At 52.2% G+C, this 14,425-nt stretch overlaps 1 protein-coding gene across 1 annotated transcript in view; it reads left to right on the forward strand.

Moving 5' to 3' along the window:
• The window catches only part of FGF18 (fibroblast growth factor 18), a 34,970-nt gene extending 22,385 nt beyond the window's left edge, over nucleotides 1-12,585 (forward strand). The window contains exons 4-5 of the mRNA XM_059919634.1: nucleotides 4,424-4,530; nucleotides 11,442-12,585. Coding sequence (XP_059775617.1) covers nucleotides 4,424-4,530; nucleotides 11,442-11,708 — 374 coding nt within the window. The 3' untranslated portion in view covers nucleotides 11,709-12,585. The remainder of the gene's footprint in view (nucleotides 1-4,423; nucleotides 4,531-11,441) is intronic.
• The last annotated feature ends 1,840 nt before the right edge of the window (nucleotides 12,586-14,425 follow it).

Genomic DNA, 14,425 nt, shown 5'->3' on the forward strand with positions numbered 1-14,425 from the left:
TAGGGTGACCGTTGGCACCCCTTCCTCCCTCAAGGTCATTTGGAAGTGGAGCTGAGGAGGGATGGGCCCCAACTTTTGGGTCTTTGGGCATCCCAACCCACAGACCTCTGCCCCAAGAAGGTGAGGTCAAGCGAAGACCTTCCCTGCCTGCCTTTGGTGTTCGTTCACTCACTAACTCCCCCAGGAAAGGGACTGACATGGAGGAGAAGTGACCGGTGGGGGAGACAGGCTAAGACCCAGACTTCCGTGTTAGCCTGCCTGGGTTTGAATCCTGCCTGCCTTTTAACTCCATCCCTGTCTGACCTTGGGACTCAATTTTCTCACCTGTAAAATGGGGATAATAAAAAAATAGTTCTAATCTCCTGGGATTGTTGTAAGGATGGGTGGGTAGGAGCTCAGAGTTCTAGTGAGTGGCAGGAGTAACACGGGGGTGTGGGGAGGTAGAGAGAAGAGTTGCTAAGGGCATTGACCTGGAATCAGAGACTTGGTTTGAACTTCTACCCTGCTTTTACTAGCTGTGTACCATTAGGTAAGTCCCTTTACCTCCCCGAATCTCGTTTGCTTTAACTTTTAAATAGCTTTATTCATACCTACCTCACCAAGCCCTTTATGCAGTTACTAAAATTTACTTATTGGTCATTTGCTGTGAGCCAGGTATGGGCTAGGTGCTGGAAACCACAGTGGTGAATGAGACAGGTAAGGGCCTGCCTTCATGGAGCTTACCTTCCAGTGGATAGAGACAGACAATAGAAAAGGTAGCAAATAAAACAACTTGGAGAAGAGCTCTGAGGGCAGTGGAGCAGTGGGTGGCTAGAGCTGAACTGGGAGGGTAGTACGACATTGGACAGCATGGCCAGGGAAGGCCTCTCTGAGGAGGTGGCATCTGAGCTGAGATGTCAACCTAGGAAGTGAGAAGCCACTATGGGAAGCTCTGGGCAGAGCAATCTCCAGGCAGAGGAAAAGTGCAAAGGCCCTGAGGTGGGAGTGTGCTTGGTGTCTTAGAGCAAGAACAGTAAGGAGGCTTGTGTGGCTGGAGGGCTGTGAGTGAGGGAGGGAGGTGGGAGCAGGCAGCAGGGGCCAGACCACGTGCCCCTTCCGGGTCCCCGTAAAGAGTCTGGATTTTTAGTGGGTTGGAGATCCATAGGAGGCTTTGGCAGGGACGAGGCACAATTAATTTTATATTTTAAAAGGATCCCTCTGGCTGCTGTGTAGAGAAGAGACTGCTGGGGACAAGAGTGGCAGAGAGAGGATGGGGGCATGCCAGGGTGGTGAGGGGAGAGATACTATCCTCAACCCCTCCCGCCTGGCCTGGGACAGAGGCGAGAGTGGAACTGAGCGGAGATGAGGCTCCTAGCTCCTGAGAGCTGCATCTTGGGGGCTTGGGGCTTGAGTCAGGAGAAGGGGCAGCGTGCTGCTGAGGACCAGGCAGGCAGGCTCTGGGGCAAACCTGGTCTGAGCGGGCGGAGTCTCTCTTTCTGTCTTTCTGAGAAATGCTGCTGCTATTACTCCCCAAAGACTTTACATAATCCTGGCCCGGCTCGCTCCTCATTATGTCATGTGCTGAGTGGAGTCTAGGTCACTCCATGGCTTGTTGCAGTCGGGGAAGAACAGACTTCTGGCTCCCTGGGCACAGAGGCTGGTGCAGACCCTGCCCTCGCTGGGGTGAGGGTGACTGGCTTGCAGGGGTGGAGGTGCAGTCCAGCCCCAGCCCCAGGCCCTTTGGATGGCTTAGGCAGAGGCCAGGGCTTCCTGAGATGGGCTGTGGTTAATGAGAGATGGGGGTTGTGCTTTGAGCCAAGTCTTCCCCAGAGCTGGGGGCCCTCCTCTGGGACCCAGGCCCCAGCAGGAAGAGCCAGGCAGACTTGACGTCAGCCCTTCCTGCTGGGTTGCTTCTCTGAACCTCAGTTTCCTACACTGTAAAAAGGGGACAAAGGTACCCAACCTTGTGGGGATGTGTGACTTTAGCAGGCTCACATGGGAGCCAGATCCAGCGTGTAGTAGGAGCTCTTCTGAGGACAGAGGCCCAGGCATGTGCTGGGGGAGGGCAGACAGAGCAGTTTTCCCCTCGGACTCACTCGGGGTTGCCTGGGCCCCAGCCCTGTGGCCTCACCCTCTTCTTACGGTTTCCCATGCCTGCCCCTCTCCAATGCCAGAGACATTCAGAATAGGGTCAAGCCCCATTCCCACTGCATGGGTAAGGAAACTGGGGCTCAGAGGGTTGTGTGGCTTACTCAAGGTCACACTCCCAGGATGGCAATTCCAGAAATGGAATCAGACCCCATGAATCACAGTCTAAGGCATTTTCTGATGCACTCACAGTGTGGGGTGCCTGCGACCCTGGAGGATGCTGAGGAAGTTCAGGACAGAGGGCACACCTTGGGGAGGCAAGTTCTGCTCCATCTCTGCCCTTTTATACACATCTGATATTTTTCCACTACTTTTCTTTTTTTCTGGGAAAACAGTTTTGTTTTGCAGTTATTAGGAAACTTAAACAATAGTTACTAAGTTTCCCCTACCCAGCCTCTGAGAACAGGGTGCTAGGCCCTTTACAGCATCATTTTGTATAATCCTCACCATAACTGTTGAAGACTGGAGATGTCTATTCCCATTTTACAGATGAAGAAACTAAGGCCCAAGGTCATACAGTGGCAAGTGGGGCCAGGGATTCATATCCATATCTGTGCATTTCAAAGCTCTCACCTATCCCCTTACACATGCTACCTTCGTCAGAAGCTCCTAGAGTTGGGGACCCTCCTGACCCCCCAACAACCCCCATCCCGTGTGGGGCCTGAGCTTTGTGAGGAGATACAGAAAGCAAGTCCCAGAGCTGCTGTGATGTTTGGCCCTTGGTTGCCAGGAACCAAGGTAAGAGGAGAGTTAATGGGGAATTTGAGTTAAGGGGAACAGGGAACAGGAAGGGCTTATAACCCCCTATCTCAGTGTTGGTTAATATTCTCAACTCAGTGTTTACTAGGGATGGGGGAAGGTGGAGAGAAGAATGTGCCCCCCACCCTTGTTCCTAGAATTACTAAATTCTTGTTAGATCTTTAAATTTTATATAAATTCTTCTTTTTTTCCTTGGAAAGGTGGGTATCATATTTTAATTAGTAGTGGTGTCAAAGGAAGGCTAGATTAATTATTTGGAAATCCTGAGTTCCAGATGGTTTTAATTTTCACAGCAGGGCATCAGGGTATTTATTTAAAATTTTTTTATTAAAATCATACCTAGTGTATTTTAGGGGCACTGAGGTACACTCTTTGTGGCTCCAAGGATACTGTATTTAGGGCTATGATTTTTGTTATTGAGAAGCAAGTCCCTTGTCACTGAAATAAAAATTTTTTGGGTGAGGGAGGGGCAGGTGCTGGGAAGCAAAGAGTGAGGGGAGGGAGGGTGAGAATGGGGGGGTGGTCATAGGCAAAGAAGTGGGTGGTGGTGGTGGGAAATCCAGGCACAGGGATTCAGGTTCAGAGAGGGCACATGACCTGCCAAAGTCACACAGCACCCTACTGGGGAGAAAATGTGGACTGGAGGGGTCTCACAGTATGCCTAATCAAGAGACAGTCACCCTTTGGCCACTTGATGTCCTTGTTTAGTCAGGCCTTTGGGGATCAGCTCTGGACACCCCCATCCTGAGGGAGGCTCTGTGGAGCATAGATGGTTTAGCATGGGGCCTCCCACTCCTGACCAGGGGGTATTGGGTCCTGGTTGGGACTTCCGGGCTCCTGGGAGGTAGTTATTCTTCAGCCTTGGTGGCCTTGATCGAGGAAGGTGAAGTATTATGCAGATAGCCTCCTTTCCCCAGGGACTCGAAACACCCCTCCCTGACCCTTCCCCACTTCAAGTGGCCAGGGCACTCCCTCACCCATATCCCCAGAGGGGAGGGGACTCTCCAGATGTTGTTTTCCCTGGAGGAAGGGGCCTGTGACCTAAATTTTGGAGGAAGCAGCTTGGCATTCCACAAGGCAAGGTGTGTGTGTGTGTGTTTTGTGTGCGTGTGCGTAGTGTGCATGCCTGTGTGAGCTCACGTGCCTCTGAATGTCTGACCCCTTAGTTCAGAGACTGCTGCTTTTCTGGGGTTATTTGTGTGGCTGTCTGTCCTGCCTTGGGGAAGGGTGTTGGCGGGGGAGGGTAAGCGGATGACGAGGGGAGGAGAAGGCACACTGGTCTTCAGCCACAAGGGGCGATCTGGGTCCCAAGTGGAGTCAAGAGAGGCTGGGAGTCGGGGAACAGGTGTCAGACAGCTTCTCTCGCTGCCTAAGGGGCAGGCTGCTCCAGAGAGACCTGTCAGAGGCATCCCCCATGCCTGATTTTGGGGGCAGTGGGAGGTCCGGGGACAGGGTCAGGGATCATGTCGCTGAGTCTTTAGGCCAGCCATTGCCCCTGGTAAAAAAATGTGTCTTGTTCTCCTTCTGCCTTTCGAAGCCCAGCTCCTAGTGGAGACAGATACCTTCGGTAGTCAAGTCCGGATCAAGGGCAAGGAGACGGAATTCTACCTGTGTATGAACCGGAAAGGCAAGCTTGTGGGGAAGGTAAGTGATGGTCTGGATTGGGTGGGTCCCCCGGCAGCTCTGGGTAGATGGAACAGTATGTCCAGGGCCCTATCAGCCCCAAATGGAAAACAGGCCCCATGAATGTGTGTGTGTGTGTGTGTGTGTGTGTGTGTGTGTGTGTGTGTGTGTATGTGTGAGATTCCCATTGTGATCTCTTCCTTTCACCACCCCACTTCTTCTCTGTCCCCACACCTGCAGCCTGCCAGGCCGAGGTATCTGTGGCTGTGACTTTCGTGAGCACACAGGGCCCTGATCTCTCCTGGTGGATGTGGAGCTCTGGCTTGCGTGGTAGTGGGAGAATCCTTGAGGAGTTCTGAGGCCCCCTGCCTGAATGTACCTGATGTCTGGGAACAGGGAACCATTAGGCCAAGGGCAGGGGCTGCAGCATTGTTTTAACAATCACCAGGGGTTTACAACTCCTCAAAGCAGCGCCTCTGGAACCCAGCAGCCTTGTCAGCTCTGGGCCTCATGATTCTAGCATTTCAGGAAGATTTTATTACTTTGGAATAGGCAAGAGAGCTGCATGTAACAAATTAGGGCAGGGGTGGGGTGTGGACCCACATGCCAGGGGTTCTGAGCCTCCACTGATGCTGCGTTTTGATGCTGCCCCCCTTTTTCCTAGTGTCTGTTTGTGAAGTTCATACACTTGCTTCCTTTGGATGTTCCAGTGGAAAGCATTACTGGTGGTAGCTCTATAGTGGCATGCTCCGTGTTCCCTTCTCTCTGCAGGGACCTGACTCACCCCCTATCCACCTTGTATAATGGAGGGGGGTGGTGGCTTCTGCTGAACAGGTGGAGTGGGGGGTGGACGGCAGACCCAGATTCCAAGGAGGATGGCTTCTTCGACTTGGCGGCAAGACCTTGGGTGATGATTTGCATTTATTACACCTTGTTGGGGGGAAGGAAGCATGACCTCAACTCCTGTTTAAGCCATGGTTTTGACTTCCTGAATCCCCCAATTCTTATCCGTCTCCCCTCCCCCATTCCCAAGTGCCTGTAGAGAAGGTAACAGGCCAGGGACCTGTTACCTGGCTGGACAGAGCCAGGGTATTGTTGCTTATTATTTGTTAATAACAACGGTACCAATAGCCTCTGTTAATTGAGCACCTGCTTTCTGCTGGGCACTGAGCAAAAATGCTCCATAATAATCCCAAGAGGTTGGTACTGCCACCATCCCCATTTCACAGATGAGAAAGCTGAGGCTTGGCCACATCCGGGCACTTGTCCCAGGTCCCACGCTAGAGGTAGGCGGGCTTCAAAGCCCGGTTTGGAAGGCAAAGGAATCCAGCTGCACTGCCCACACCGACTGGAGCTTCTCAAAGAGCAAAATACTAGTAATCCGTGTAGCGCGGCCCCGGTATGCCAAGGAGTGGTTTTAATTAGTGATTCACTTTCCGCGTCCCGAGGCCGGCCGGCCAGCCAGCGAGGGGGTCCGGGGCAGGGGCGGCGGGCAGGCCGGGCGCCGGGTGCCCTGGCCTGGCCGTGCGTTTCCTGTGGCGGCGCGGCAAGCACCGCGTCAGGCGCTTTGTTCTCCTGCCCGCCTGGGCCGCCTCCCAGGCCCAACCTGCTTGCAGTTGTGGGCTCGGCTTTCTCCCCCCCCCCCACCTTTTTTTTTTCTGTTTAAAGGAGGGGCCGCGCTGCAGCCCGCCGTGCCCAGTGCCTGCGCGCCCCTCCCTCCCCGTCTACGCGGTTCCCGGCATCTTGACCCCAGGAGGGCCGTCTTGGGGTCAAAAGAACAGCCCCGTCCCTTCGGGCCGCTCCCCGCCGCCGGCCGCCCTCCGCCCGCCCGCCGGCTGGCCGCTGAGTCACCGCTTCCACAGGAGCCGGCTCCGATTTCCTGCCCCCTCGCCCTCTCTCCCGTCATTAATATTGGGGATGGTTCAGCTGGCGGCGAGGCTTCGCGTAGCCCAGGGAGGCTCGCCCCCACCCGCCCCCACCCGCCCCCTCCTCTCCTCTCCCCTCCCCTCCCCTCCCTTCGCTCCGCCCCGCTTGCTGCAGCTCCCCCCATCATCTCTTTCCGGTCTTCTGGGCTGACCTGGGAGGCTCCAAGGGCGCTCCACCAACCCACCCCACCCTAGTCCCCCTGTCCTGACTTTGCCCTGGGCAGGTCCCCCTGTTGGCCTCTGCCTAGCCCAGCGCCCCTCACTCTCTCTGGCTCCTGCAGCTGGAACCCCAGGCCCTTGGGTTGCTGTTCCATCACAGACTCCCCAGCCAGTCAGACCCCGGTCCTGGAATTACTCTTGGTAGCCCGTGTGTCTGCTCCATCCCTAACTCCTGCCTCTGTTCTGGCCTCATACCTTCTCGGGAATAATGTTCCTCAGCGGCCTCAGGCTCCACCTCCAGGCCTTTCCCCAGTGCCCACCCTCAGCTTTCTAAAGCACAAAAGGGATCAGGTCTTCCCCATCCTCTGTCCCCAGCTCAGCTCAGAACCAGTCCCTGGGTCCTCACCATCTACCCAAGAAAGGCTACACTCCTTGGGGAGAGCTTCCCTGCCCTCGTGGTCCTTGTGTCACGGACACATGGCACTGCCAGCCTCTACTACCTGATGGCGCCTTCAGGCTTTGTGCATGCTGTACCCTCTGCCAGGACTGCCCTTCCCTTGACCATCCGCCTGGATGAGTCCTGGCTCATCCTGCCGTAGCCTCTGGCTTCACTGACTGCTCAGTCAGCGCACCCGCCCTGGAGCCCATAGCCCATCGCACAGCCGTCTCTCTCCGGTCTGCTTACCTGGGTTGTCACTGTCTGTCTTCGTGCCTGCATCCCCCGCTGCATCCAATTGTGGATCCATCCATCATGCTTCTTGTACCTGCCCAAAGGGCTGCAGGGGCACCAAAGAAATAGAAATGTGGGTGCTTGCTTTCTGAGGATTGATTCTTAACCTACAGCCAGAATTAGCCACATGAGGCCCAGGAATCCAAGTGCCCTGACCTCACTGAGCCTCAGTGTCCTCACCTGTAAAATGGGAAGATAACACTGGCACTTAGTAGGCACTTACTTGCTGAACATGAGTTACCTTCCTCTTTGAAGCCAGGTCCTTCACCTGTGGGAATCCTTGACCTCAGCTTAGGCTCTGGATCCTTTGGCTCAACAGGATAGCTTCCTTGGATGGTCTAGACCCTGGGTGTCAATCTTCTACATTTCTGGCCACAGCTGGACACATCTGCTGAGCCCCCAGCAGAGCCTTTGCCAATGTTCCAGACCCTTGGCTGTGCTACTCCCTCTGCTGCATTGTACCCATCATATGCCAGAGCTCTTCTCCCGAGCCCCTGAGAGAGAAGTAGCCCCGCTTCTCCTTGCCACCTCTCTGGACCCCACGTCCACCTGACCTAGGAGATAGCACTTCCTTTCATTCCATAAAGAGTTGTTGAGTGTCAAACACTATGTACCAGGCAGTTTTTCCCCATTTGTGGAGATTCAACCCAGATGGATTTTTCTCATCTGCCCCCTCCTGTGTGATTACTGGTGTTTCCTCTTTGGGGCAACATAGGGCCCCAGACCCTTTCAGGGCAGAGGGTACCCTGCCTACCACTGTATCTTTGTGAAGACTGCTTTGGTTGGAAGTGACTGAAACCCAATTCAAAATGCCTTGAAGCAAAAAAGGACTTTTTTGCCTATGTAACCAGGGGGTAGTTCTAGTTTCATGGAAGACTAGATCTAGGAGCCAAATGATGTGATCTGGTTTCAGTCTTCAGGTCAAATAGAAGGAATAGGACTCCAGTTTGGAAAGAAGGAGGTTGGAGGTGGTAGAGGGGGAGAGATGATCAAATTCTACTAAATCACCAAGGTTCTGGGATGGGCTATTCACTTACTCTCTAAATATTGATGATCTGCCTTGCCTAAACTGATTGAGTCAGCATTTTCAGGGGTGAGGCCCATGCATATGTGTTTTTTTAAATCTCTGCGGGCCATAAGCAGGGTTATAGAGGTAGTCAGCAGAGGTGAGGGTCAAGCCCCGGGAGAGCCTACTGTTAGCTTCTTATCCACTGGGTCTGAGTTCATGGTGGGGAACTTGTGACCATCATAGGCCCCATGGCTCCTCCCAAGGGGCTCCTGACCTCTGGAGTGCCGGGAATCTCAGCCTGAAGCCCAGATCCTCAACCAAGACGTGGATGAGCACGTGTGCCAGGCGGTGTGCTGGCCCTTGAACCTCCGAGTTCTTGCTTCATGCCCACGGTGGCTCTGTGGGCCTGGGGGAGAGGAGGTGTTTTGATGGGCAGTGCCCACTCTTCCATACCCTTTCTCCTCATGGGCCTGTCTGGCACTAGGCAGCAGAGAAGCGAGCTACACGTGGCAAACACAGGTTCAAATCCTGGCTCTGCCACTTAACAAGCTCCGTGACCTTGGGAAAGCCATTTTTGCCTCTTTGAACTGTTTTCTTCTACCAGGTAGAGTCTACCTTAGCAAGTTGAGAGGATTAAATGAGGTAATGCATGTGGAAATGTCTGGCCTATAGTTGGCAATCAATAAATTCTGAATGATTGAGTGAATGGATGAGGAGGGAGCCCAAGGCTGGCAGGCAGGGAGCTCCAGCCCTCTCCTCACTCTTCTTAGCACATCCCCCAGGGGAGGGGCCTCTCATAGCTCATGACTGTCTCTGGGGCCTTAGTAAGGGATCCAGGAGACAGAGTCCATTTTCTTTCGGAGGAAAACCCATTCATGTGTCAACCCCACCGTTTCTATCCGAGCAGAACTCTCATCCATTTAACCACAAATGCTCTGGGCACCCCTGTCTTGGGCTAAGATTTGTGCCGAGCCAGGAGAGCAACTGAGAAGCAGTCCTGACCTCCTGAAGCTCTTGGGCTGATGAAGAGGCAGGCAGATACAGAATTGCTCTGTTGGGGGATGGCGGGAGAAGGAATGGGGGTTGAGGTGTTTCGGAAGATGGAGTATGTGAGTTCAGTAAAGCCTGGTGTTTAAATGGAGTCTTGAAGGAAGAGGAGGAAATATCCAGGGAGCTAGATGGCAGTCAGGGAAGGCTTCCCAGGGGAGGTGGTTACTGAACTGAGCCTTGAAGGTTGAAAGCAGTTTTCCAGGCAGATGCTCTAGGGTGGGGAAACAGCCATGGTGTAGGCTTTATTCAGTTTGCTCTGACCGTTCCATCGAAACCAGCCAAGGGACCTGGACTCAGGTTGGATAGGCAGCTTCCAGAATTATTCATGGGGGACTCAGAGCCCAGAGACCACTCCTTCCTATCAGCCTTGCACATGTGCCCGGCTTCCCTCACAATCGTCCCTCACTCCTCACCCAGCCCCTAATGTCCTCTGGGTCCTGTGTGTGTCTCCCAGGCCACCCCCCCCAACCCCGCCCACTCTGCAGCCTCCTCAAAAGATCTCTCCTCCAGAGAATGTTTTCTTACCCTGCCTGTCCCGTTCTGCGAAGTTCAACATTTTGTCTGCAGGGCCCAAGCTTGCCCTCTGCTCAAAGGTGAACGTTCCTGGAAGCTCCGGCCCGTTTTCCACTTCAAACAAAAGGCTGGAACTCGCACCTCAGTCTCCATGAACAGCCAGACCGCTGGGCTTCCAACTTGGCTGGGCATCCGTCTGTAACGAGGAGTGGGCCCGGCCTAAATTTGGAGATGTTAGCTGGAAACTCGAGTGCTGCTAATTCAGGCCTTCCAACTTTGTGTGTTTCCCACTCTTCCACACAGAGCAATTCGACTTTCTCAAGGAGGAGATTCAAAGCCTGCTTCGCACCACTCTTTGTCCAGATCCAAGGAGGGAGGCCAGACTGTCCGAACCACCTGCTCTTCAGGAATAATTTAACAAGTTCCTACTGTGTGCCAGCCTCGTTTATAAGCGTCATTCCTTGTAACATCTCTATGACGCAGGAGTCGTTTTCCCTATTTGATCCGGGCGAGGAATCCAAAGTTTAGAGAGTGGAATTAACTAGCCTGAGGTCACATAAGGAAGTGTTAGAGTTGATTCAACTTCTGACTCTGAATCTAGCGCTCCTTGCCTAGCATAGTCTCCCAGGGAGCTCACCTGGGACCCTGAAGTCTCAGAACCAGAGGTAGAGGCTTTGGAGTTTGGCCATGCCAAAACTCTTATTTTTAGAGGTTCCCACCACTCTTCACACCAAACATTAAGATGTACCACATCCCACATGTAATGGAGTTTATGTTTAACTATATAACAGTGGAGTTGATTGGCAGTTGAGTAGTTGGCTTCATCTCAGGTTTAGTGCACGTTAGTTGGGACTCCTTTCTGTTGCATGTGGTAGGACACAGTCTCAACTGTTTTAAAGGACATGAGATATTATTGGCCCACATAACAGTGAGGTAACTTGAGTTTCAGATGCAGCTCGGTCCAGAAGCTAAAAGATGTGAGGAGGAATCGGTTTCTGTCATTCTCTTCCTCTTGGCTTTCCTTGCTCCAAGCTGGCTTTGTCGTCAAACAGAATTTCCCCTCATGGTTGTACGATGGCTGCCTTCGCTTCAGGATTACATGGTTCCCAAGTGTAAATCGGCTTGTGATTTTGGGGATTACGTACACAAGAGTCTCAGGGAACGCTGATTGGATGGCTCAGGCCACATGCTGTGCTCTGCACCAGTCATGGGAAATAATGTTTTGATTGGTCAGGTCTAGGTCTCTTGTTCTAGTAGAGCTGAGGTGGAAGCCCCTGGTTACAGGGTGGAGAGTGGAAGAGATGGATCCCTGAGTGGTAATGGGAGGATGTTACCTAATTGGTGAGTAGGGAAGGATGCAGGGGCTAGTATGACAAATCCACTCCATAGATCCAGGGAGTGAAATTGCTGAGGCCAGAGCTTGGGTCAGGCCCTCTCTACTCTGCTACCCCAAGCCTTGACCACCTGCCCATGCCCTCTCTACATAGCTCTGTCCCTTGCACCTGCCCTCCCACTTCTCACCTCCTCCTTCTCTCTCTTCCTGCAGCCCGATGGCACCAGCAAAGAGTGTGTGTTCATCGAGAAGGTCCTGGAGAACAACTACACAGCCCTGATGTCGGCCAAGTACTCTGGCTGGTACGTGGGCTTCACCAAGAAGGGGCGACCACGGAAAGGCCCCAAGACCCGGGAGAACCAGCAGGACGTCCACTTCATGAAGCGCTACCCCAAGGGACAGGCAGAGCTGCAGAAGCCCTTCAAGTACACCACAGTGACCAAGCGGTCCCGGCGGATCCGCCCCACACACCCCGGCTAGGCTGGCCCCGCTGTGGCCCCGCCAGGCTTCCCCAGCCCACACTCACACTCACAGAGAACTGCAATCAGAGGAATATTTTTACATGAAAAATAAGGAAGAATTTCTATTTTTGTATATTGTGTTTAAAAGAAGACAAAAAACTGAACCAAAATTCTTGGGGGAGGGGAGCGATAAGGATTTTATTGTTGACTTGAAACTCCCTATGACAAAAGACTCACACCAAGGGACTGTTGTCAACACACAGGTGCTTGTGTCTCTCTAGGAACAGACAACTCTAAACTTGTCCCCAGAGGAGGACTTGAATGAGGAAAACGACACTCTGAGAAACCAAAGTCCTTTTTCCCAAAGGTTCTGAAAGCAAAAAAAAAAAAAAAAAAAAAAAAAAAAAAGAAAGAAAGACAAAAAAAAAGCAAAAAAAACAAAAAAGAGAGAGAGAAAAACAAAGAGAAAGTAGTATCCCCTCACCCCCAACATACTCCCCCTCTTTCCCAATCCCCTGTCCCTGCCCCAAACTCCAACAAAAATCGCTCTCTGGTTTGCAGTCATTTATTTATTGTCTGCTGCAAGCTGCCCCGAGACACCGCGCAGGGAAGGTGTGCCCCTCGGAATTCTCGGCGCCTCGACTTCCGACGACAGACGGCCTCGTCCAATCATGGTGACCCTGCATTACTCACAGTTCTGGAGGATGCTGCTATCAACCTTCCATGACTCACGTGACCTAGTACACCAATGAATAAGGGAATATTTTAAAACCAGCTATATTATATATATTATATATATATAAGCTATTTATTTCACCTCTCTGTATATTGCAGTTTCATGAACCAAGTATTACTGCCTCAACAATTAAAAACAATCGACAAATTATTTAAAAAACCATGAGGCGAGTGGTGGCCGGGGGCGGGGCTCAGGTGCCCTTTGTGTTTCATTCTTCTCAGTCTGAGGTCATTGGGCTGAGAGCTGGGGCCTTGCTTATTCATTCATTCATTCATTCATTCATTCATTCGACATGGGCACTGTTGTAGGCACTGAGAATGCAGCCTTAAACAAAGCAGATGGAAACCCTTGCCTCCAGAAAGATTAAATTCTAGTGAGTCATGATTCAGTGGTTTACTCAGTCATATGTTCACATACATGTGCTCTCACATACATTTACTCTGCACCTCCTATGTTCCAAGGCCTTTCAAGGCCCTGGGGCTTTATCAAAGAACACAAGACAAAAAAATCCCAGCCCGCAGGGGACTTCACTTATAGTAATTCTCTTGATAGCAATGATTCTTTGCTTCGTTCATTGACTTATTACTGGAATCACTTATTCAACATATATTTATTTAGCCCTTACTAAATGCCAGGCACTCTTTTAGGTATTGAAAATTCATCAAAGAACAAAACAGACCAAAAAAAAAAAATCATGCTTCATGGAATTTGCAGTCTAGGGATTATTGATTGAGTCATTTGTGGAGTCGGCACCTGGGTTTTGCCAGGCACAGGCTGAACAAGGCAGTGGTGGTCCCCACTCTCCTTCTTCTGGTGGTGGAGGGGGTCAGAGGGCCCAGGTCAGGAGGGGACCTGGTGTTTCTCTCCTCAGACTCTCACGGGCTGGATCATGAGTGTGTTTGGCATCGTGAACTTCCAGGGGCCTTTTCTCCTACGTCTTCTTTCCCAGGGCCTGCCCCAGGATGTGGAGGTGGAAAGCAGATTGGGCTTGAGGTTGACTGAGGCAAAGGTGCCTCTTATAAGTGTCCTGCTGCTGTCACCTGCCTCCCTTGAAAACGCCGCTTGCCAAGAATGGCCAGAAGAGGTCCCCCGTGAGGCCCTACGGAGAAGGAAGGGGCAGGGCTGGGGGGTGGCGTGGGGGACAGTAGCACCTTCTCTGCAGAGAGCTCCTGGACAGGGACGGAGCTTGGCTTCTTCCGAGCTCCCTCTATGACCCGCCTCTGAGCTCAGGCCGAGCACAATGCTTGGTTCGGTCTTTCTTTATCCCTGGGCCCCATCCTGCGTCCTGTGTGTCTGTGGCTCACTCTCCTGCCTGTCACATCACATCTCCTGAGGGCTTTGTGAAGCCCTTTCAGGTGCGCGATCTCATTGTGACCTCCTGATAACTTGCGAAGAAGGTACTATCATTATCCCCATCTTATAGATGAGGAAAAGTTTGGCTGCTTCCCTGCGGTCACGGAAAAAGTGGTGGGGCCGGTATCCAAATCCTAGACTCTCTAGGACTGCAGTAGCTGCCACTTGGTGAGTGCTTACTGGGTGTCAGACCCCCTGCTAGGTGCTTCACGTCCACCGCCCAGGCATCCAGCAAACATCCCTTGTGTGGGACAGAGTTTGACAGGTGAACAGACTGGGGCTCAGAGAGATCACTGACATGCCCAAGACCTCAGGGAGCAGGTGACTGAGTTTGAGATCCTTGGTGATAATAATTGTGATGATGGTTGTCATTTATTGGGCACCTATTATGTGTCAGTTCCTTTCACCCTCTATTATTTTATTGAAACAATTACCCTATGAGATGGATATGTACTATCTTTTGCATTGGAGGTTTCAGAGAAGTGAAATGATCTGCCCAAAGCAATCCAAGCCAGAAAATCGTGGCACCAGAATTCAATCAACCAATCATTCATTCACCTGATAAATATGTATTGTTTACTCTGTGCCAGATGCTGGAGATACCGCAATGAGCTGAGCAGAGCCCTTGCCCTCATGGAGCTTACATT

This window comes from Balaenoptera ricei, chromosome 3 (assembly GCF_028023285.1).
Source record: "Balaenoptera ricei isolate mBalRic1 chromosome 3, mBalRic1.hap2, whole genome shotgun sequence".
Lineage (NCBI taxonomy): Eukaryota > Metazoa > Chordata > Mammalia > Artiodactyla > Balaenopteridae > Balaenoptera > Balaenoptera ricei.